Source organism: Ischnura elegans, chromosome 9 (genome assembly GCF_921293095.1).
Source record: "Ischnura elegans chromosome 9, ioIscEleg1.1, whole genome shotgun sequence".
NCBI classification, from domain to species: Eukaryota; Metazoa; Arthropoda; class Insecta; order Odonata; family Coenagrionidae; genus Ischnura; species Ischnura elegans.
The window spans coordinates 59,645,594-59,668,572 of record NC_060254.1 but is presented as its reverse complement, the minus strand read 5'-3'; the positions used below and the strand labels follow the sequence as shown (position 1 = coordinate 59,668,572).

At 38.5% G+C, this 22,979-nt stretch overlaps 1 protein-coding gene across 1 annotated transcript in view; it reads right to left on the bottom strand.

Moving 5' to 3' along the window:
- Positions 1 to 22,979, bottom strand: part of LOC124165337 (histidine decarboxylase) — a 156,563-nt gene that overhangs the window by 75,906 nt on the left and 57,678 nt on the right. Inside the window, exon 3 of the mRNA XM_046542693.1 lies at positions 14,756 to 14,928. Within this exon, the coding sequence (XP_046398649.1) occupies positions 14,756 to 14,928 (173 nt within the window). The remainder of the gene's footprint in view (positions 1 to 14,755; positions 14,929 to 22,979) is intronic.

The following is a 22,979-nucleotide window of genomic DNA, read 5'->3' as shown; positions in this document are numbered from 1 at the left end:
TTTTGGAATATTTATATACATTGATGGCATTTTCATAGATTTGGATTATAAAAGGACTTCTGTACCGTAAATGAATGGTGCAGTACTTGGGAATTAGAAACAAATCTTGAAAACTTTGTGTTGATGAATTTTGAGGATAATGGATACCTACCTCTCCAGAAGGAGTTTCATCGCTAATATTGCTCAACTATCGAGTTTCGAGTTCTTAATATGCTTATTAGTCACCATTACTCGTGCGGTAAACACTTTGGTGAAGTATGCTTTAAAAGCTATTCGTAAATTGGAATTTATACATGATACAAAACATTGTACCTGGACCAAAAGATCGTATCCCGCAGGCACTATGCGAAGGCGTGTACACAGTGCTATGCTCCTGCGGAAATTCATATGTTGGCGAAACATGCCGAGGAATGGCGACAAGGATGAAGGAGCATGTGAGAGCTACCAATAAAAAACAACTGCACTTTTCAGCCGTTGCAGAGCATGTTTGGAGTGAGGCCGGCCATAACATTGAATTCGAAAAAGCGAAGATAGTGGCAAAAGAGAGTCGCTACTACCCAAGGCAAATCAGGGAAGCAATTGAAATTTACAAAAGACAAAATATTAACAGGGACAACGGCTACCCAATCAGCAACGTTTGGAAGAGAGTTCTGACCAATCAGCGCACAGGAGGAGATCGGCCAGTGCTATATAAGACGGCAAAAAATGAAAACTTCTCACCTTCGACCTGAAGACGGAAGCAGGATGGCTTCCGAAACTGTAGTCAACCATAAACAACAGACGCGGCTGGAGAACCCGGAAATTAGCAGTCATCGTGGATTTTATAAAAAAATTCTCGGTAAATGCCCTAAAAAGGTGAATAAGTGGCCCGAACATAATTAGGCGTCACTTGGAGTATAAGGGTAGCATGTGGGACGATTAAGACATAGATAGGACTAGTACCTTAAACCAATAGGGAAAAGCACAGGGCGGCTATTTTGGGTGGGAATTTTTTCCAGGAACTCAGAGCAAAGAATAGACTAATTTTAGTTGGTAACTTCGGAGAAGAGTATTTCCTCCGCCATGTGAAAAATATCCTTTGTTTACTACCGAACTGTGATAGACGTGGTAACGAGATAAAAATGAAGGAAGTAGTGTGCAAAACTGTGGGATTTAAAAAGTAATTATTTCCTCGTACTATCAGGGAATATTTGGATTAGAAAATAACTTATCTACCTAAATTGATGGTGCAGTACAAATTAAATGAATGGTGTTGTCGAAGAGCCTGCATCACGAAAATCAATTGCCTGAATTCTGAAATTCATATCATTCGAATTAGGTAGTGCCACTATGGTACATATTTAAATGATTTACATCGACGTAGACTGCTTTTGCTGCAGCAGCAGTTATGTTGATCGATTGATCATTTCCTCGTTTTATAAAACCAATGGTGTCTCATTTCATGGAGAAATTTTTAAATTTTTTCTATTGAGTGCTTTTTCAGCAACCGTGATAATAGAAAAAAATTGATTGTACATGCGAATCACTGACAACCAGAAGTATACACAAATTACTCAGTTAATGATACCGAAAAATGTTTATTTTATACGGTGCTTTATCGGAACCCATACTTATATTTAACCTTTATTTGTTCACCTAAATCACTCACTGCCAGAAGTATACACGAATAACTGACTTTAAAATACCGTGTATAATCTGGCAAACAGATAATCGTTTGAGATACGAGGATATGGCAATAAGCGCCATCAATGAGAATATAAGGTCTTCGAAGTCGTCTTGTTGATAGCCGCATGCTTCGGACGGTTGGTTAGAGTGGTCCGCCCACTTACGCCATACCGTTCGTTTTGCTCCGGTTCGATTCCCCTCCGCAAAAATTATATTTTTTCCAATCATTCAAGTTCTCTTTTCATGCAGAAATTTTTAATACAAATCTATGCCGTCCGTAAGGGCATTAGTAACATTTTCAAAAGTTAAGTTCTTTACGGGAATCATTCACACCTATAGGTGTATACGCGTAATACATACTTATATGCACCAAATAAATTCTCTGGGCGGCAACAATGGGTACATATGGTTTGATTATTTCCCGGTGTATTATATGGCTAACTGTTCTCGGACTTCCTACCTTGTTAATTATTTCATAACGGCGGACTATCAAGCCAATAGCCGATGTAAAACTTGCGCATCTGCACTAGATAGGCGTATGGAGTAACTACGTAATGCAATTGTGTGCATCAAATATTCCTCTTAAGCTTATAAAGGGAAGCTGTAGTCATACCTTATTCACATTTCAAAAGAAAGGTTTATTATTCACAATAATTACATATTACGCCGTTTGAGTGGCTGATTATTATGGCAACCGATGGAGTCTAGTTGTTAGAGTCCGTTGCCACCACGCGGGGGACCCACGTTCAATGCCTCATGCAGGTGTATTACTTTTCACTATTTTTTGTATTTATTATGCAGAAACTTAAGTTATACTCCTTTTTTTACGATATTCAATCAGAATAGTATTTTCTGGGTTGAAAATCTTTCAAATGTGTACGCTACATCGGTTTTATTATCCTTTCGATTTTGATGGTTTTTATCGAACTGCTGTGGCCATTTCGGTAACGATTACCAAATCAGTTTGATAGAATTTATCAAGCTGGTTTGGTAATTATTACTGAATTTTTCAATGTGCCATACGAACCCAAAAGTTTGATAAATTTCATCAGAATCCGATAGTTCTAACATAACATTTTTTCCGTGTAAACAAACGTAATAACTTGTTTTCGGGTATAGAATAAATGTCGTCGGCACGCGCGAGGATTTCTACTATATTGTCGTTTTTAGGCACCCTTAGCGTGAAAAAAATTATTTCTTCAAGCAAATCACTCTTATCCAAAAGTATACCCATGACGTAACTTAATTATTGGTAGTGAAAAATTTTCAGAACGCGGCATTACTGGGTGCATTTTGTGCTTAGGGAGCTTTTCAACGCAGAAGCTTGCCACTCATTCTTACGTTGGCCGACTGTTCCTCTCTTTAGTTTAAGTTTTTGATTCTTTTCCGTGGACATTGGATATTTTCTTTAGACGTAGCCCTCGTTTGAATTACCCTTTTTTAGATGTTTTGAAATTCCATCTCCTGCACTAGACATATAAACATTTTTTCACATCATTCCTATTAAGCTTTTGTCCATTCAAACGTGATTTTTGCCTCTACTACCTAGCCACTACAGTGTAGTAAGATCATAATGCGCGCGAACAAGTAACCCCTGCCCATGCACATAAGATAAAGCTTTCATGAAGCGTCTTTCGTGAAAGTGCTCTTAGGGTTAAAGTGTTCGTTTTTTGGAATTTTTAAAATTCATTCATATGCTCTAATGGCAACACCAAGTTCTTGTGACAGACTGCGGTATCCTTTATAGTAAATTCCAGGAGAGAGGGGAAAAAAGGTTAAACCATAACACAAAATGTATAATCTCCAAACTGGATGAGTGCAAATGGCAGGTATAGGAATATGATTACTAATATCTTTCGGCTCATTCATCCAGAACTTCAACACATACTCATTTTCGGCTCATTGAATTTTCAATGAAATAAGATGCTTTAGGGCTATGTGATAATAATCTTAGTGTTTTTCATAAAAGATGCTGAAATTATTTCAACAAGATGCTTGCTTATATCAAATTCCAATGACTGCAATATTTATTAAGTTTGCTCATGAAAAACAGTTTCATAATTCCCGGAAGATCTGTCTAGGAGGCGGAATACTATGAATCAGAGCTGGAAAAAATACCTAGACTTCCATTGATCCGTCGATGACTCGAGCATGTATGCGTAGAATTAGATTAATTTTGGAATATTTATGTAGATTGATGGCATTTTCATAGATTTGGATTATAAAAGGACTTCTGTACCGTAAATGAATGGTGCAGTACTTGGGAATTAGAAACAAATCCTGAAAACTTTGCGTTTTGATGAATTTTGAGGATAATGGATACCTACCTCTCCAGAAGGAGTTTCATCGCTAATATTGTTCAACTATCGTTTTTCGAGTTCGTAATGTGCTTATTAGTCACCATTACTCGTGAGGTAAACACTTTGGTGAAGTATGCTTTAAAAGCCATTCGTGAACTGGAATTTATACAAGATACAAAACATTGTACCTGGACCAAAAGATCGTATCCCGCAGGCACTATGCGAAGGCGTGTACACAGTGCCATGCTCCTGCGGAAAATCATATGTTGGCGAAACATGCCGAGGAATATCGACAATGATGAAGGAGCATGTGAGAGCTACCAATAAAATACAACTGCACTTGTCAGCCATTGCAGAGCATGTTTGGAGTGAGGCCGGCCATAACATTGAATTCGAAAAAGCGAAGATAGTGGCAAAAGAGAGTCGCTATTACCCAAGGAAAATCAGGGAAGCAATTGAAATTTACAAAAGACAAAATATTAACAGGGACAACGGCTACCCAATCAGCAACGTTTGGAAGAGAGTTCTGACCAATCAGCGCACAGGAGGAGATCGGCCAGTGCTATATGAGACGGCAAAAAATGAAAACTTCTCACCTTCGACCTGAAGACGGAAGCAGGATGTCTTCCGAAACTGTTGTCAACCATAAACGACAGACGCGGCTGGAGAACCCGGAAATTAGCAGTCATCGTGGAATTTATAAATAGATTTCTCGGTAAATGCTCTAAAAAGGTGAATAAGTGGCGTGATCGTAATTCGGCCTCACTTGGAGTATAAGGGTAGCATGTGGGAAGATGAAGACATAGGACTAGTACCTTAAACCAATAGGGAATAGCACAGGGCGGCTATTTTGGGTAAGAAATTTTTCCAGGAACTCAGAGGAAAGAATAGACTAATTTTAGTTGGTAACTTCGGAGAAGAGTATTTCCTCCGCCATGTGAAAAATATCCTTTGTTTACTACCGAACTGGGATAGACGTGGTAACGAGATAAAAATGAAGGAAGTAGTGTGCAAAACTGTGGGATTTAAAAAGTAATTATTTCCTCGTACTATCAGGGAATATTTGGATTAGAAAATAACTTATCTACCTAAATTGATGGTGCAGTGCAGATTAAGTGAATGGTGTTGTCGAAGAGCCTGCATCGCAGAAATCAATTGCCTGAATTCTGAAATTCATATCATTTGAATTTGGGAGTGCCACTATGGTACATATTTAAATGATTTAAATCGACGTAGACTATTATGCTGCAGCAGCAGTTATGTTGATCGAGTGATCATTTCCTCGTTTTATAAAACCAATGGTGTCACTCACTAGCACGATTCATTGTGTATTTTTCCAACGTCCTAGCCTTGCATGTAATAAGTAAAGGAAGTACCAACCGAGGTGAAGTTTTGCCTTTGCACGAATCTGGACGTATTTTTGTTACTATGCGTAATATCTTTAAGACTACCGCCTCTACCGCTATGGTTCTATCTGGCAACCTGATAATCGTTTGAGATAACGAGGATATGGCAATGAGAGCCATCAATGAGAATATAAGATCTTCGAAGTCGTATTGGTGATAGCCGCATGCCTCGGACGGTTGGTTAGAGTGGTCCGCCACTTACGCCAAACCGTTCGTTTTGCCCCGGTTCGATTCCACTCCGTGTAAAACGTATTTTTTTCATTGCATTCAAATGCTCATTTCATGGAGAAATTTTTAAATTTTTTCTATTGAGTGCATTTTCAGCAACCGTGATAATAGAAAAAAATTGATTGTAATTGCGAATCACTGACAACCAGAAGTATACACAAATTACTCAGTTAATGATACCGAAAAATGTTTATTTTATACGGTGCTTTATCGTAACCCATACTTATATTTAACCTTTATTTGTTCACCTAAATCACTCACTGCCAGAAGTATACAAGAATAACTGACTTTAAAATACCGTGTATAATCTGGCAAACAGATAATCGTTTGAGATAAGGAGGATATGGCAATGAGCGCAATCAATGAGAATATAAGGTCTTCGAAGTCGTCTTGTTGATAGCCGCATACCTCGGACGGTTGGTTAGAGTGGTCCGCCACTTACGCCATACCGTTCGTATTGCTCCGGTTCGATTCCCCTCCGCAAAAATTGTATTTTTTCCAATCATTCAAGTTTTCTTTTCATTCAGAAATTTTTAATACAAATCTATGCTGTCCGTTGGTGGCATCAGTAACATTTTCAAAAGTTAAGTTCTTTACGGGAATCATTCACACCCATAGGTGTATACGCATAGTAACATACTTATATGCACCAAATAAATTCTCTGGGCGGCAACAATGGGTACATATGGTTTGATTATTTCCCGGTGTATTATATGGCTAACTGTTCTCGGACTTCCTACCTTGTTAATTATTTCATAACGGCCGACTATCACGCCTATAGTCGATGTAAAACTTGCGTATCTGCACTAGATATGCGTATGGAGTGACTACGTAATGCAAATGTGTGCATCAAATATTCCTTTTAAGCTTATAAAGGGAAGCTGTAGTCATACCTTATTCACATTTCAAAAGAAAGGTTTATTATTCACAATAATTACATATTACGCCGTTTGAGTGGCTGATTATTGTGGCAACCGATGTAGTCTAGTTGTTAGAGTCCGTTGCCACCACGCGGGGGACCCACGTTCAATGCTTCATGCAGGTGTATCACTTTTCACTATTTTTTGTATTTTTTATGCAGAAACTTAAGTTTAACTCCTTATTTTGCGATTTTCAATCAGAATAGTATTTTCTGGGTTGAAAATCTTTCAAATGTGTACGCTATATCGGTTTTATCATACTTTCGATTTTGATAGTTTTTATCGAAATTGTGTGGCCATTTCGGTAACGATTACCAAATCAGTTTGATAGAATTTATCAAGCTGGTTTGGTAATTATTACTGAATTTTTCAATGTGCCATATGAACCCAAAAGTTTGATAAATTTCATCAGAATCCGATAGTTCTAACTTAACTTTTTTTTCCGTGTAAACACACGTATTAACTTGTTTTCGGGTACAGAATAAATGTCGTCGGCACGCGCGTGGATTTCTACTATATTGTCGTTTTTAGGCACCCTTAGCGTGAAAAAAATTATTTCTTCATGCGAATCACTCTTATCCAAAAGTATACCCATGACGTAACTTAATTATTGGTAGTGAAAAATTTTCAGAACGCGGCATTACTGGGTGCATTTTGTGTTTTTAAGGATCTTTTCAACGCAGACGCTTGGCACTCATTCTTACGTTGGCCGACTGCTTCTCACTTTAGTTTAAGTTATTGATTCTTTTCCGTGGACATTGGATATTTTCTTTAGACGTAGCCCTCGTTTGAATTACCCTTTTTTAGATGTTTTGAAATTCCATCTCCTGCACTAGACATATACACATTTTTTCACATCATTCCTATTATGCTTTTGTCCATTAAAACGTGATTTTTTGCCTCTACTACCTAGCCATTACAGTGTAGTAGGATCATAATGCGCACGAACAAGTAACCCCAGCCCATGCACATAAGATAAAGCTTTCATGAAACGTCTTTCGTGAAAGTGCTCTTAGTGTCCAAGTGTTCGTTTTTGGAATTTTTAAAATTCATTCATGTGCTCTAATGGCAACACCAAGTTCTTGTGACCGACTACGGTATCCTTTATAGTAAATTCCAGGAGAGAGGGGAAAAAAGTTAAACCATAACACAAAATGTATAATCTCCAAACTGGATGAGTGCCAATGGCAGGTATAGGATTATGATTACTAATATCTTTCGGCACATCCCATCCAGAACTTCAACACATACTCATTTTCGGCTCATTGAATTTTCAAAAAATGAGATGCTTTTGGGCTATGTGATAATTATCTTAGTGTTTTTCATAAAAGATGCTGAAATTATTTCAACAAGATGCTTGCTTATATCAAATTCCATTGACTGCAATATTTATTAAGTTTGCTCATGAAAAACAGTTTCATAATTCCCGGAAGATCTGTCTAGGAGGCGGAATACTATGAATCAGAGCGTCATAAAATACCTAGACTTCCATTGATCCGTCGATGACTCGAGCATGTATGAGTAGAATTAGATTAATTTTGGAATATTTATATACATTGATGGCATTTTCATAGATTTGGATTATAAAAGGACTTCTGTACCGTAAATGAATGGTGCAGTACTTGGGAATTAGAAACAAATCTCGAAAACTTTGTGTTGATGAATTTTTAGGATAATGGATACCCACCTCTCCAGAAGGAGTTTCATCGCTAATATTGTTCAACTATCGAGTTCCGAGTTCGTAATATGCTTATTAGTCACCATTACTCGTGCGGTAAACACTTTGGTGAAGTATGCTTTAAAAGCCATTCGTAAACTGGGATTTATAAATAGAATTCTCGGTAAATGCCCTAAAAAGTGAATAAGTGGCCTGATCCTAATTCGGCCTCACTTGGAGTATAAGGGTAGCATGTGGGGCGGTTAAGACATAGGACTAGTACCTTAAACCAATAGGGAAAAACACAGGGCGGCTATTTTGGGTGGGAATTTTTTCCAGGAACTCAGAGCAAAGAATAGACTAATTTTAGTTGGTAACTTCGGAGAAGAGTATTTTCTCCGCCATGTGAAAAATATCCTTTGTTTACTGCCGAACTGGGATAGACGTGGTAACGAGATAAAAATGAAGGAAGTAGTGTGCAAAACTGTGGGATTTAAAAAGTAATTATTTCCTTGTACTATCAGGGAATATTTGGATTAGAAAATAACTTATCTACCTAAATTAATGATGCAGTACAAATTAAATGAATGGTGTTGTCGAAGGACCTGAATCACGAAAATCTATTGCCTGAATTCAGAGATTCATAATATTCGAATTTGGGAGTGCCACTGTAGTACATGATGATTTACATTGGCGTAGACTGCTTCTGTAGCAGCAGCAGTTTTATTGTACGAGTGATCATTTTCTTGTTTTATAAAATCAATTGTGTGACTCGCTAGCACGAATCATTGTATCGTTTTCCAACGTCCTAACCTTGAATGGAATGACTAAAGGAAGTACTAACCGTGGTCAAGTTTTGCCTTTGCACGAATCTGGATGTATTTTTGTTACATGCGTAATATCTTTAAGACTACCACCGCTACTGCTTTGGTACTATCTGGCAAACTGATAATCATTTGAGATAACGAGGATGTGGCAATGAGTGCAATCAATGATAATATAAGCCCTTCGAAGTCGTGTTGTTGATAGCCGCATGCCTCGGACGGTTGGTTAGAGTGGTTCGCCACTTACGCCATACCGTTCGTTTTGCCCCGGTTCGATTCCACTCCGCGTAAAACGTATTTTTTTCATTGCATTCAAATTCTAATTCCATGGTGAAATTTTTAATTCAATTCTATACTGTCCGTTGTTAGCATTGGTAACATTTACAAAAATTAAGTTCTTTACGGGAAATATTCACACCTATAGATGTACACAAAAAATAAGTTACTTATATGCACCACATAAATTTCGTTGCGTGGCAATAATGGATTCATATTATTTAATGCTTTCACGGCGAATTATGTGGGTAAACTGTTCTCGGAATTCCCACCGTGTTAATTCTTTCACAACGGCGGACATTTCAATCTCCGTCTCGGCGCTCATCATCAGGGCTGAATGTTCATTTATTAAAAAAAAGTATTGACATTCAGCCCTGATGATGAACGCCGAGACGGTGATTGAAACGTTGGCCGTTATGAAAGAATGAACCCGGTGGGAATCCCGAGAAAAGTTTACCCAACAATGGGTACATTATCGGTTTAAATACCTTCTCTATTCAGCGGCTTGAACCTCTTGCGGAAGATAGCTCTTCTCTTTAGTTAAAGTGTTTTATTCTCCCTCTTTTGATTATTTTCTGCTTGATATTGGATATTTTCTTTAGATTTAGTTTTTGTTATTCATTTTTAAATGCTTTTTAATTGCATATCATGCACTGGTAAGATATACATTTTTTATATTACTCGTAAGATGCTTTCATCCTAAAAACACAGTGAAGTTTTTTTTATCTCTGCTTTGTAGTAACTATAATAGCCGATCATAATGGGCGTGTAAGAGTAACTCTGGTATATGCACGAGGGTAAAACGGTCAGGAAATTAGATCTTATTTTCTCTTATAGTCAGTTAGTTGTGTGTAATGAATTTCAGAGTACGAGTACCTTCACCATGTGTTCATAGACCTGAAACCGAGTGCTCCACGCTAGCGTTTAATAATTTTTCGTCTCCTTAAAATCATAGATACGCTGAGATGGTGACAGCAAATTTAGTGCCAGACCACAAAATCTTGCACACGAAATTCCGAGGAAGATCGAAAAAAGGTTAAACCACTACACCCACGGAAAATTCAGAACCTCGGAAAACCGCACGGGATATATATGGGAATTCGTTTTTTCCCCGAACCATAAATGACTTTAATAAATTATTTTCGTAATTTCCTTAGAGCACTTCCTTTTTATTTGTGCACGGCTGGTGTCCCATATCTATCCGTTCGGCTAAATATCTCTCTTAATTAATCGCTTATGTCGGACCTGGAAATATAGTGGGGCTCTAATATTATGTTCTCCGTGTCGATCTTACATATATCCATTCTCAATTTGTCATATTGTTCAAGCAATCTAATGTAAGCCAAGCGCGCAGCCTCCCGAGTCTCCAGCGGCTTCCAGCCTCATTCGCTTTACATCTGGGTAACGATATCTGTACGTCCGTAGCAGTTTCTGATGAACCGCGCAGCCTTGCTTTGTTTTTTATTCAGTTCCTTCGCGGATTAAGTCTTTCTGAACCGGATCCCATAAGCTCGCTGCATATTCTAGATGCGGTCGGACGAGTGCGAAATAGCACCTTTCTTTCACTTTGTCATCCGAAAATCTTCCCACAGTACGCTCCTACGCTGACGAGTCCTAATTTCTTCAGGGCTAAGCCGTAAAATATTTCATATATGTGTTCCCCACGATATGTTCGAGGTTATCGTAACTCATCGGTACTTCTCTTCGTCTGTTACCTTTATATTAGTACCATCCACAGCGTAAACATGGCTAAAGTTGGACGAACTCTGTGAAGAAGTTCTCCGGAAGAAATAGGGAAGTGCACTAATTTTTTTTTATTGCTGAATTTGAAAGTTTAGCCTAAAAAAGAAACATTAGTATAGTCACTTTTATTTTCTGCATCTGGGGTATGCACTTTAAAACGTTTTGAAAGTCGGAAAATTTCATGTTGCGCTGAAACACAGTGCCTCCATCTTGATTGAGATGTGACGTCACAAGGCAGTAGTCACCAGTGGAGTATCGCTGTATTCCGTCGCCTTCTTTAGCGCGGCGAGAGTTTCCGGGAATCGGTGGAGTTTGCTTCCTAAAAATGTCGTCTAGTACCGAAAACATGAATTCAAAATAGAATTATAAATGATTTTTTGTTCCAAATTTCATCTCGACGTCGAAACAAAAGCCTGGAGAAGATATTCATTCCCGTGCCTTAAGCACAAGCTATACGGAATAAATGGTTCAAGGCTGCTCCTGACTCTTACCTATCGATGATATTCTGTTTTGAAGATCATTTTAAGGTATTGTAAGATCAAATTGATATTTATATTATAATAATTTAATTAATAGGTACCTCAGTCACATCAGAAAGTGTGTTGAGTCAAAATATAGCATCTTCCCCGTTGACCTACGTAATTTATTAACTGAAAGTAGTTTGGTTAAAGAATTATGGCACGACTGTTTTTTTACACGACCGAGCAAAATGCGTACTTTGCCCATGATATGTGCATATATGATAACAAACGATTTTTGTTAAAGTTAATCTTTATTTGTTGAAATTAGTACATTTATAGGTGATACAGATATAAAGGTACACGGCAGGTCGCGCGGCGTAATTTGTACTCCACTGGTGACGGGTTCATCTTGCTGATCTAAAAAATTAGCTACAATACCTCGAACTTTGAAAACTCGCAATATAGGCAGTCAAAGTACATTGTAAGAATACACGAGACCATTATAGCCCAGAATGTACGTACAATGTCGAAATCCTTGGTTTTCAAAGATTGACGTATTTTATACGCCAGCGAGCCCGGTCCAGGGTTATCAACTTTTGTTTCATCCTATTTGTTAGTTGAAATTATATTTCAGAATGGTTCTTTTAGCACTGCTACTGAGGTAAACTGGTAGGTACTGAGTACAAGGTACTGAGGTATGTACTGAGTAAGTAAACTCCCTTTGGAGTATTGTGAATTACAAGTGTTCGAGATATATGGCATTTTATATTCGCTTTGTGTTCTTATTAATTATGCCTGTACGCATATTGTTGCTTGCCGCGAGCCTTTAATGGTATGTGCTCTTGCAAGAGTGGTTTTCATTTTTAATGTGGAAGTTGGTCAGTATAAGCAAAGAAAAAAATTAACATTTTAGCGCACACTAACCCTTGTAGTCATCGTATCTCGGCGTTTGTAATGACACTGCTAAAATACCTAAACGCCATAATGACGATAAAAAAATTGTCTCATGTCAATGATTGCTGCAATTATAATTAATGATAAACTTGACGCCGTATGATCACAATGAAGGCAACAAAAAATTATGCCATATCGTAAACTTGAACCTCGGTCCTTCGGGTAACATCTTTCCTATGACTCGTGCACTCTACCACTAAACCATCCGATCCATTGGGGAAAATGAGGATATTTTGGATTTATATACATAACTTGTAAAAAGTAACGCATGAAAATTAATTAATTACAGCCTAACTAACGCCCTAATTGAAAAAGATGCAGCAAGGTACGCGGTCTCCCCTTGTTAGCCTTAACGTCTCGCATTTCCATGGAGCGTTGAACCTGTCCTCCTTATTCAAAAATTCAGTAACCATAAATACATCAAAGTTTGGTATACCATTAATAAATCGTTGGAATTTTCCTTCTCCCAACCAAGATTATCTTTTCTTGAACCCATCCTGGACAGCGAACCATTGCAACAACCAGCTAGCTCGGAAATAAGGCTAACATCCCATGATTCTAGTAGCGAAGGGCGAACGTTCCGGCCGGCGTGAATACATACGCAACGAATAAGTCTTGCAGCAAATGTCTGAAATAGGTTTATTAGTTTGACTCGGTTCTTACAAAAAAAGTTTTGGCATGATAAACGGCATTGTGCCAAAATATACCCAGCGAAAAATAAATGCCATCATGCATTTATTAAATATTCAATGTGCTATTCGTACTACTCTTTCCAAACTTGAAGTTGACACGTAAATGAATATTAATGTATTACGCAATGATGAAGTCGTTTACTCAAAAGAGAAGCAGCCACATATATAATCTGAAGATATTTTATGACAGCAAAAAACGGATACCCTCAAATTCTGTAATTTTTCTATGCAATAATAGTGGTAGAACTAAACGGTGTAGAAGCTGCCTTCTGCTACTGCCTTGTGACGTCACGGCCAATATTCAACATGGGCACCCGTTTTCGCGGCCTTTGAATTTTTCCATATTTCAGACGGTCATCTCGAATAAAGTATTCACTATTAGGATTTAAACTGTGGTTTTACGACATTATGTTATTCTGAACTCTAATTTAAAAAATGTGTTTGGTGCATTTGAAACACTAGTGCACTTCCCTATTATCATTTATAATTTTATACCTGCTCTTGACTCTCATCGAATTTGAAGCATTTCCCAATATAGTAAGAGTGGTTCGCCGCATATGCTGCACGTTCCATTTCTCATGGGTTGGATTCCATTCCACGGATCTGAAACGTATTTACTCTTCAGAAAGGTTAAATAGTTTTCGTCGCATGAAATACTAAAAAATCATTGAACCTGGATACAACTTTTTGAAACTGAAGCTGTGGTAATCATGTTCGCATAAAAGTACGAAACTGTGGTGATAACTAGAATGTTTTTTTTATTACCTACGACCAATACCTCGTTCCCTTTCTGTAGCTTAAGAAAATGGTCAATAACATCAGGTAATATTTTTCCCTTTTTTTCCTCTCGTAGAGGTAGTTCATTTTTAGTCGTACCTACTTTTGGAACTCGCTTGCAAGGCTGATGATACCTTATTTATGATTATAATATTTTCTATGAGTACGGTATTCATAGTAGGTCGTTCAAGGTATAATAGATCCTAAAATAAACTTATCCACACAATACTATGTTTAATATATCAAAGTTTAATAATATAGCACTGTTTGGAATATAACAAAAGTTATTTTTGAATCTATCCTTGCCACCATTCCACAAAAAGAAATCACAAACCATTTATTTGATTGTGTACGGAGATGTTGCAACTGCCATTACTGAAAGTGCTGCAATGTTAAGATCCTTATTTTTGGTTTACCCGTGTCAAACCCAAAAATAAGGATCTTAATACCATGGACCGTGAAAGTTTTAACCAACTGACGAAGTGTTGCAATGGTAAATAAATTTAGTCAAAGGAAAACTTCTCCGGTTTCCCATCGGGTGTGAAGTTAGGTAACAAGTCCCAACGTTTCGAATTCTGACAACATTCTACCCCTGAAGACGATTACCTATAGACTCCGCCCTCGAAACGTTAGAACCATTTACCAAAAATCACTACCGGTGGAGAACCCGATAACTATACGCCGGGAAAATCCTCCGGGAAAACTCAAAACCTACAATTTGATTAAAGATAGGTGTCAGATGTTTAGTTTAATGCCAGAATGACCAACTGTTTTGTCTCAACTGTACCGAACTGTGAAAGTTTTTCTTAAAAACATATTTCATTTGCGATCAGTATAAAGTAGTTTCCTTACCCCAGGCATCACAACCCTTTCGACGTCGGCGAATATGTCTTCCCAGGGCTCCGGCTCGAATGGTGCCGAGTCAGGAACGAGACGTCTTAGGTAACCTGGCTTTACGTCTGGGAAAACCCTTCGGTCCCTTATGTTCTCCAGGTAGTCGGCAATCCAATCCACCATTTCCTTTCCTGCAAAGTAAAAAAAAGGGCAATTTTACTTTTTTTAGTCTGATCCTTATTAATGAATTACTTTAAGATTCTCTTACATATTAGGGGGTGAGAAGCCAAAGGGTACAAGTGATTTATTTTCTAAACAGAGTTAATTACAGAAATTATTATAGGTAAAGAAAACAAACGAGATCAAATAAATATTTATTAGTGCATTTAATTTTCCAGCTCATTTCAGCACAGAACAGAAACTCACTCGTATTCCTTAGCCACCAAGTTTTAATGTATTTCTTCTGTTAATTTCTGTGCCTAACTCTGTTGAGAAAAAAAATCACTTGTACCCCTTGGCTTCTAAAGCCCTAATTAGGGATGGACGGATCCAGGATTTTTTTCGGATCCGGATTCGGATCGGATCCTTGATTTTCGGAGCCGGATCTTTCGGATCGGATATTTTCGTATCCAAATGCATTTTCAAATTCCTGTCGCTGAGATTCCCCCGATGATTGTTCAATCTCTTGGGAAGAGTCACACCATGTGCCAGTCGTATTTTGCTTAGTCCCCTTTTATTTTCCACGGCTGAAATTCTCCTACGTAACCTCTGCGAGAGCTTTCAAACAAAACGGTTCACGAGTAGGAGAAGAATCGCATGCGACGGCGCATTCGAAGAGAGAATCGGAACCCTTTCCACCCTAACGGGGAGTTGCATTCACTGACGCTATTATTTAAAATTTCGGATCCAGATCCGATGTCTTCCGCGACTTAGGATCCGATGTAACCGATGAAGGACAATATCCGAGGTATCCGATCCGACCATCCCTAGCCCTAATATAATGTTTAAAAAAAACCTCTTTCTTGCGATATTGCTACCACTATTACTACGGTAGATCACAAAAATAAAACGAGAGAGACTGGAGAACGGATGGATTCAGAATGTAATTTTTTCACGATCGATAAGAGACAGCAGAGAAAGGACTTGAAATAGTCTAGTTGACTGTTGGTGTAGCTTACTATTTATTCTTAATTTCTTACGTTTTTTTAAATTTTCTTGTATTTCTAACAGCATGTTTTGCATGTTCTAGCGTCATAGGCCAATTGCCTTCATGGGTAGTTGTGCAAATTTCGTATTTGCATGAATTATTTCATATTATATTTAATGTATGTGGAAGTATAATTTGTTATTAAGTGCAAAATTCTTACGGCCGTGTGGTGTGCAAGTAGGAATCCTCTTGCATGCTGGTGATTGATCACCCACTGCCAAAGACCCTAGAGATGGCTCACAGGATAATATGTGTATGTAAATGTATGCTATTAGTAAGAGGAAAATTGTTTGCATGACTTCCCTTAAATCTTTATCTCCTACGGTTGTATACTGCCACAAAATCTCGCATAACCAATTCATCTCATTTACTAACACCATAAGACGATGTTTTTATAGCTTTGTAAGTTAGTTTAAACTTCAATAATCAAGTGTTTTATATAAATATTGAGAATTTATTTTCTTAATTTAACATCGGAAATATTTTGGTGTGTTTGAAGTATCTTTTTGATATCAGAGGAAAACTTTTCTATCGTTAATAAAATTTTTTATTGCTTTCAATTAATTATATTTGACATACCTATATGTTAGAAAGTGTATTAAAATACGATTTTTAAAGTTTATTTACGTGAAAGTCTATACTTAGATTTTTCATAGCGTGCAAATGTTGGCTACTTTAGACACATATACGTACTGAAAGTGGTGGATTTAGCGGGGGGGGGGGCTTTGGGGGCTATAGCCTCCCCTTGGGTATCCGACTTACACTAGATAGAATTGTAATTTTTTTGGACCGCAATTGCTCTCCCCTTGTCCCTATTCTGTATCTGTCACTGCATACTTACTCTATGATTACATGAGTTACAGATTATTTAATTCATGGCCATGATATGAATGGCGCTGTTTCAAGGTGCAAAATTCACCAACCTAGCCCACACAGCTATGAGGGATTCGTGTCTACTTGGAATTGAAAACGTTAGTACACTACAGTTAAAAGTAGCCAACATTTGTACGTTAGGAACAATCGAAGTATAGACCTCCACGTGAATAAACTTTAAAAATCGTATTTTTAATATACTTTCTAAGATATACGTCAAATGTCTGAGTATGTATATGCTTCCTCTATGATTGCATCTAGCAATCTTTACGTTTTTATACAATTTCAATTTTCATTATTAAATTTTCATTATACGAATGACTCAAAGACATTTATTTTTAGCGACTCAATGTTAGATGTAAATTATCCTTTCGAAAATCAGTTATTTTCATGGATTGAACAAGAGAGATATTATCATCAGTGTCTGATATCGGTGACGCAGCTCATTACTCATTTCTGTTATCACTCAGTAAGATATTTCTTCTCTTTTACGTCTTATGCATTCCTCAAGCAGAATTTGGCAATATTTTTCTTAGCTTTCCTTGTCAAACATGCTATCTGATTGTTGATGTCATTGTAATGATAATCCAATGAATATTTTCGAGAATGACTTTGCCTTTAGTTTTGAGTCTTCAAGATTATGGAAAGGGTTTGTAAATAACCATGGCGAAATTACATGAGTAATATATATGTGGTAAAATATTTTTCCTTTTCACTCCGGAAGGTCTCAGTTTTTCGAGAAAAAAATTGAATTGTCCAACAGTATTTCCCTTTCGTGGGCGGCAGGCTGTACAGTATTTCCATTCTTCAAGGTTCAGATCTTACTGGCGACTCGCTCAAAATTTCTTCTCTGTCCCTTGTCCCATGGAGGAGGAAAAGGAAAAACCGAATACGTGGAATCGGATAGCAAATACTCATGTGCGTTAACACGTTTTTAACCCGAAGCCATCACCGAACCACATAATAGGTGTGGACCTGTTTTTTTTTCAATGCTCCACCGTGCAAGGCTCCCACGCACCGGCTAACAGCTTCCTTTATTCCTTATAGACCTTCGATCGCCTCAGGACGAAAACGATTTCTCGCCACCCTGGAAAGAAACCTTCATTTGTCTTCTCCCTATTCGGGACTCAAATCACCGATGGCGGCGCTGAAGGCGCTGACGTAATTTGTCAATATGGCCGTCCAATCGAGGATAGTGTTGTGATCAAGGCGACTGCACGATAAAGTCCCATTTCCATCTCATAGAAGGCTGATTTCTGTTGCCACTTCGGTTGCATTTTAACCGGCTTTCAACAAATGTCTGCGGCGCGGTGATGAGTGAAATGCGATCCCTTTTTCTCTCAATATTTTACAGTATAATGCTTGTAATTTCGGAGAATAGCATTGAAGAGTCATGACTTTGATAAATCACATCATCCTGAATATAAATTTCGGTTGAATCCCCTACAAGGGCGTACCCAGGATCAAAACTAAAGGGGGAAGCCGTGGTTGTACAAGTTGTAACACAGAAAAGGTTAGAAAACTAAATTTCAAAAAATTATAAGAGCATTATTAGTTTTGGAAATAATTTGCTCGGAAAAATATTTTTATATTAATTACATGTTTTATAATAATGTCACTTTTCTTGGATTTAAATAGATTTTATTAAAAAATTTCGTCTTGAACTAAATTTACTTTTGCTCCTAGGAGGGGCAGCTGCCTCCTCCTGCTCCCCGCTTGGTGCGCCCAAGCTCCCCTAGCTAAACCTTGTTTCACCGTGAAACTGGGATCAATTTGTCCGTCAGCGACGCGAGTGGCGACTTGTGTAAACCCATTTAAATGCGCGATGGTTGGCAACACATTCAGAGGCCGACTGTGTTATCCTCGTGGTGCGTCCAATCGAGGATAGTGTTGTGATCATGGATTTATTAAAGCACGTCATATTATAATTATTAAACTATATATTCTAAGCAGTGATGGATCCAAGATAAGGAGAAGGGAGGGCTAAGTGGGGGTCGGAAAAAATTACTATTATAACTGGAAAAAAATTGACTACCCTAGGGGGGGCTACAGCCCTCTAATCCCGACCCCCATAGATCCGCCACTGACTCTAAGGTTGTGATTATAACATTGGCGTAATATGAGGAATTGTTGAACCACTGCGAAAAATAAGTCCAAAATTACAAATAATATTTTTATTGGTTTCCAGGAGGTATTTCGATATCCAGGGGCAACGAAAAATAGCAATTTATATTCAGGAAGTAAAAAATTATTATTGAAATATCCGCTACTATCTCACGGCGATTACTCAAAGGTGACTAAAATTACAAAATATGCGCGACCCCGTTAAAGACACTTCTTATTTGAGCAAAACAGAAAAAGTGTATTACCTTGGTTACCTTAAACGCCTTAAACCTACAACAATGTAGTGTTTATGATCTTGGAGTATAGGTCATGATTTAAATTAAATACACATTTGGCCAACGTTTCTGAGATTTATTCTCCTTCCTCAGGGCTCTTTCACATATGTTGTGGATCCACTTGAGTTGTCAATTAAATTATTATATTCCATTTCTGATGTTCCAAAAAATCCGTTCTATGAGTTGTTGTAAAATGTTTTCACTTCTGTTATTTATTCTTCTTTTCTTCGATGAATGAGATGAGGGTGAATCTTGAATGATGAATATATATCCTCCTTGTTTGTTGAGCCCTGAGGAAGGAGAATAAATCTCAGAAACGTTGGCCAAATGTGTATTTAATTTAAATCATGACCTATACTCCAAGATCATAAACACTACATTGTTGTAATAATAAGGAAGGTCAGGAGAAGAAACTGTATTCATTGAAGAAAACAAGGAGGATATATATTCATCATTCAAGATTCACCCTCATCTCATTCATCGAAGAAAAGAAGAATAAATAACAGAAGTGAAAACATTTTACAACAACTCATAGAACGGATTTTTTGGAACATCAGAAATGGAATATAATAATTTAATTGACAACTCAAGTGGATCCACAACATATGTGAAAGAGCCCTGAGGAAGGAGAATAAATCTCAGAAACGTTGGCCAAATGTGTATTTAATTTAAATCATGACCTATACTCCAAGATCATAAACACTTAAACCTACAAACAGCCGTCAATCAACAATGTCCCACTGCAGAGTTGCCGACCTATCAAAAATATTGGGGGGGCCCATACTGGGAGTCTTGCCCCGGGACATTCTATAAATAGTGAGTTGTAAATTTATTTTGCATTTTATAAGAGTCATATGATCAACATTATAACCCTGAAAACTCCACTCTCAATAATTCGACACTCCGGGGAAAATCGCCAAGCCTGACACATCTTTTTCTCCCTCCCATTATTAATTTTTGAGGGGTCTCGGGCCCCCTCAGGCCCCATGGAGTCGGCGCCACTGTCCCACTGTGGCAATGAGAGGCAACTAAAAGTCATCATACTTAAATTGGAATGCATAAAATATATTACTTACGACGTTATGATTGATTAATACCTACAAAGAATCAAGAGAAATCAGAAAATACCCAACAATGCCAAAGATTTCTGCTTTCTTAAGACAATTGCTTGGTACCCTCTTTAGACCATATGAATGGGTGAGAAGCAAAGGGGTGCGAGTGATTTCTTTTTTCTACCCAGAGTTAGGTACAGAAATTAGGCATACAATAAAACGAGATGAATTAGTACATTTGTAGTGCATTTGTTTATCCACTCGATGGCAGCACATAACAGAGACTCGCTTGTATCCCTTGGCAACCAAGTTTTTGCGTATCTCTTCTAAAAATAAACTTTACCTAACTCTGTCGAGAAAAAAATCACTTGTACCCCTTGGCTTCTAACCTACTCATATATGGTCTAAGGTACCCTCGCACCTGTACTTCCGAATTTGTCCGATAGTTGTCGTCTCACTTGCCTGGATTCTCGAATTTATTTCTCTTCACTGCTACTTCTCTGGTTCCTGCAATGTGGGCGGCACGGTCCATGTTGACCAGGGGCCCTCAAGCGTTCTCCCCTGGTCAATTCTTATAAAAAAAAGCTCTTATCCGTTTTCTTTTCCGCGACGCCTTTGCTCTCTAGTAGTCGACCGGTCGGAGCACCGCATGCCCGAGGGAATCCTACGTAGATGGTGAGGGGTGTGATTTTTATTTTCAATGGCCAGATTTGACGCGAAAATCCTCCTTCTACACCCCCTCACAAACGTTACCCCTATAGGATGCCCGGTACGAGGCAACAATGGCGTAGGGGTCGTATAGTTTGAAAATTGATGTTTTTTTCAGAAAAAATGTTCGATTTCCGATATATTAGGCACGTAATGGTTCGAAATCCAAGAAAATTCTGGATTGGTGACCTGATGATATATTTTAAGATGCTAACTCGCGACCCTACCCTGACTGTCGCATGATAACCAATGCTAAAAGGAGTATTATGGGAATTGGGTTCGGTTTGGCGACTATAGTACTGGCTTCCCACCCAGTGGGTCCAGGTTCAAATCCTTGCGGTGATAGATATTTTTCAGAGACTGGCCGATCCCTGCTGTGTTCCTTGTGGAGGGCATTTCAAGTGCAGTACTCCGTCCGTCGGATGGGACGTTAAGCCGTGGTCCCCTTGGCGCCTTTCGTTATGAATAGGCTAATGCTGACGCCGGGTTTCTCTGTATCCTTCCGTCATCGCGCGAATTACCTCAGCTGTCGTTCGTCTCCTTCATATACCATTTCAGAATTTTCATATTTTAATGCCTTCTGTGTATTGGATCCTTATCCCTGTTTCTGAAAATGTCTAGTATTTCTAACAACATGTTTTGCAGGTTCTAGCTTCATAGGCAGATTTCCTTCATTAGTAGGATATAGATTAATCGCATTGCTTACACGTCATATGTTACGCAGTACATGTTCGTGGAGATAAATTTTAATTCTCTGGTGCATTTTGGTGATGATTCATCCCCTACCAAGTACCTCTGTAAGTGGCTTCCAGTGTAATATGTAGGTGTTGACGTAGTGTATAATGCCTGAAAAATGGCAGTCATTTAAAACATGCCTAATTAAAAAAGATTAATATCCTTATCATTCCAGTACCCTTATTATCAAAACGCTGGCCTTAAACATCCTTACCTAGTGTCAAAAACGATAAGATTATATCAATCCAATGAGTTTATTCCAAGTTAATTGCAAGGAAAGTCGGAATCCTTCTGGAGTAATCTCATGAAGGCCTTACGCTACCTCGTTCCTTGAACGCATCCGTCTGACGTATTCTTTTCCTCCCCGTAGCATTCAAGGGAGTCAGTCATCGAAGGTCTAAAGAGGGCGAACACCCTGTTGATCGATTCAACCCACACTCCTCCATCAAACCCCCAGCGTCTTTGTTCTTCCTTGAGGTCCTCGGTCCATTCTCCTTGCTCCTCGGGTGTCTCCAAGGTCCAGATGCTTTCTCACTCCCACCATTTCAGTGTTTCCCCTCCCACCTCTCCCTACTGCGCTCCTTTTTTTATATATATATTTACGCGACTTGTCTTAAAACCTCGGATACGGAGAGCTACTTGATTTGTCTTCTGGGACGAAATGGGGTTGTTTGCCGCTATCTCCCGACGGACACCAGCATTTCGCACTTATTTACTCCCGACTGACTCCGCTCTTCCCAAATCCCTTAAAACGATTTGGACCTCATCTCTTTCCCTATTCTTACCCCGTGCCCACGTATTTTATCCCTACAAAACCCTGCGCAACGCGAGAAAAACCTCGCACCCCGCTCGGAAAAAGGGGTTGTTGCGTGTGAAGACTTTATCCCCTCAATAACGTGTCCCCATCCTCGTTTAGTTTATTTATTTATTTATTAGCAATCTTCGACGCCTGCAAGATCAACTAAGGGTTACTACGAAGAAACCCTTTGTTTGAATCTTCGTTTTTTATATTTTTTCTGTTTTTATTCAAACAACCTTTCCCGCCGTCAGGGTTATGGGACGTAATGTACCTCCTTCCCCCCCTCATACGACTTTGTCGCCTTTATTTTATTCACTCCCCATCCCCCGGATGAAAATCAGGTCACGCCCCTATCCCCGAAGATAGCCTCGCGCGCCGATAGGGATAAACAGGAGGTATGGACTTTATAAGGGCCGGTAAAACTGAATGAATCGCTCGCGGTGCAATATTCTTGGAATGGTCTGATTGG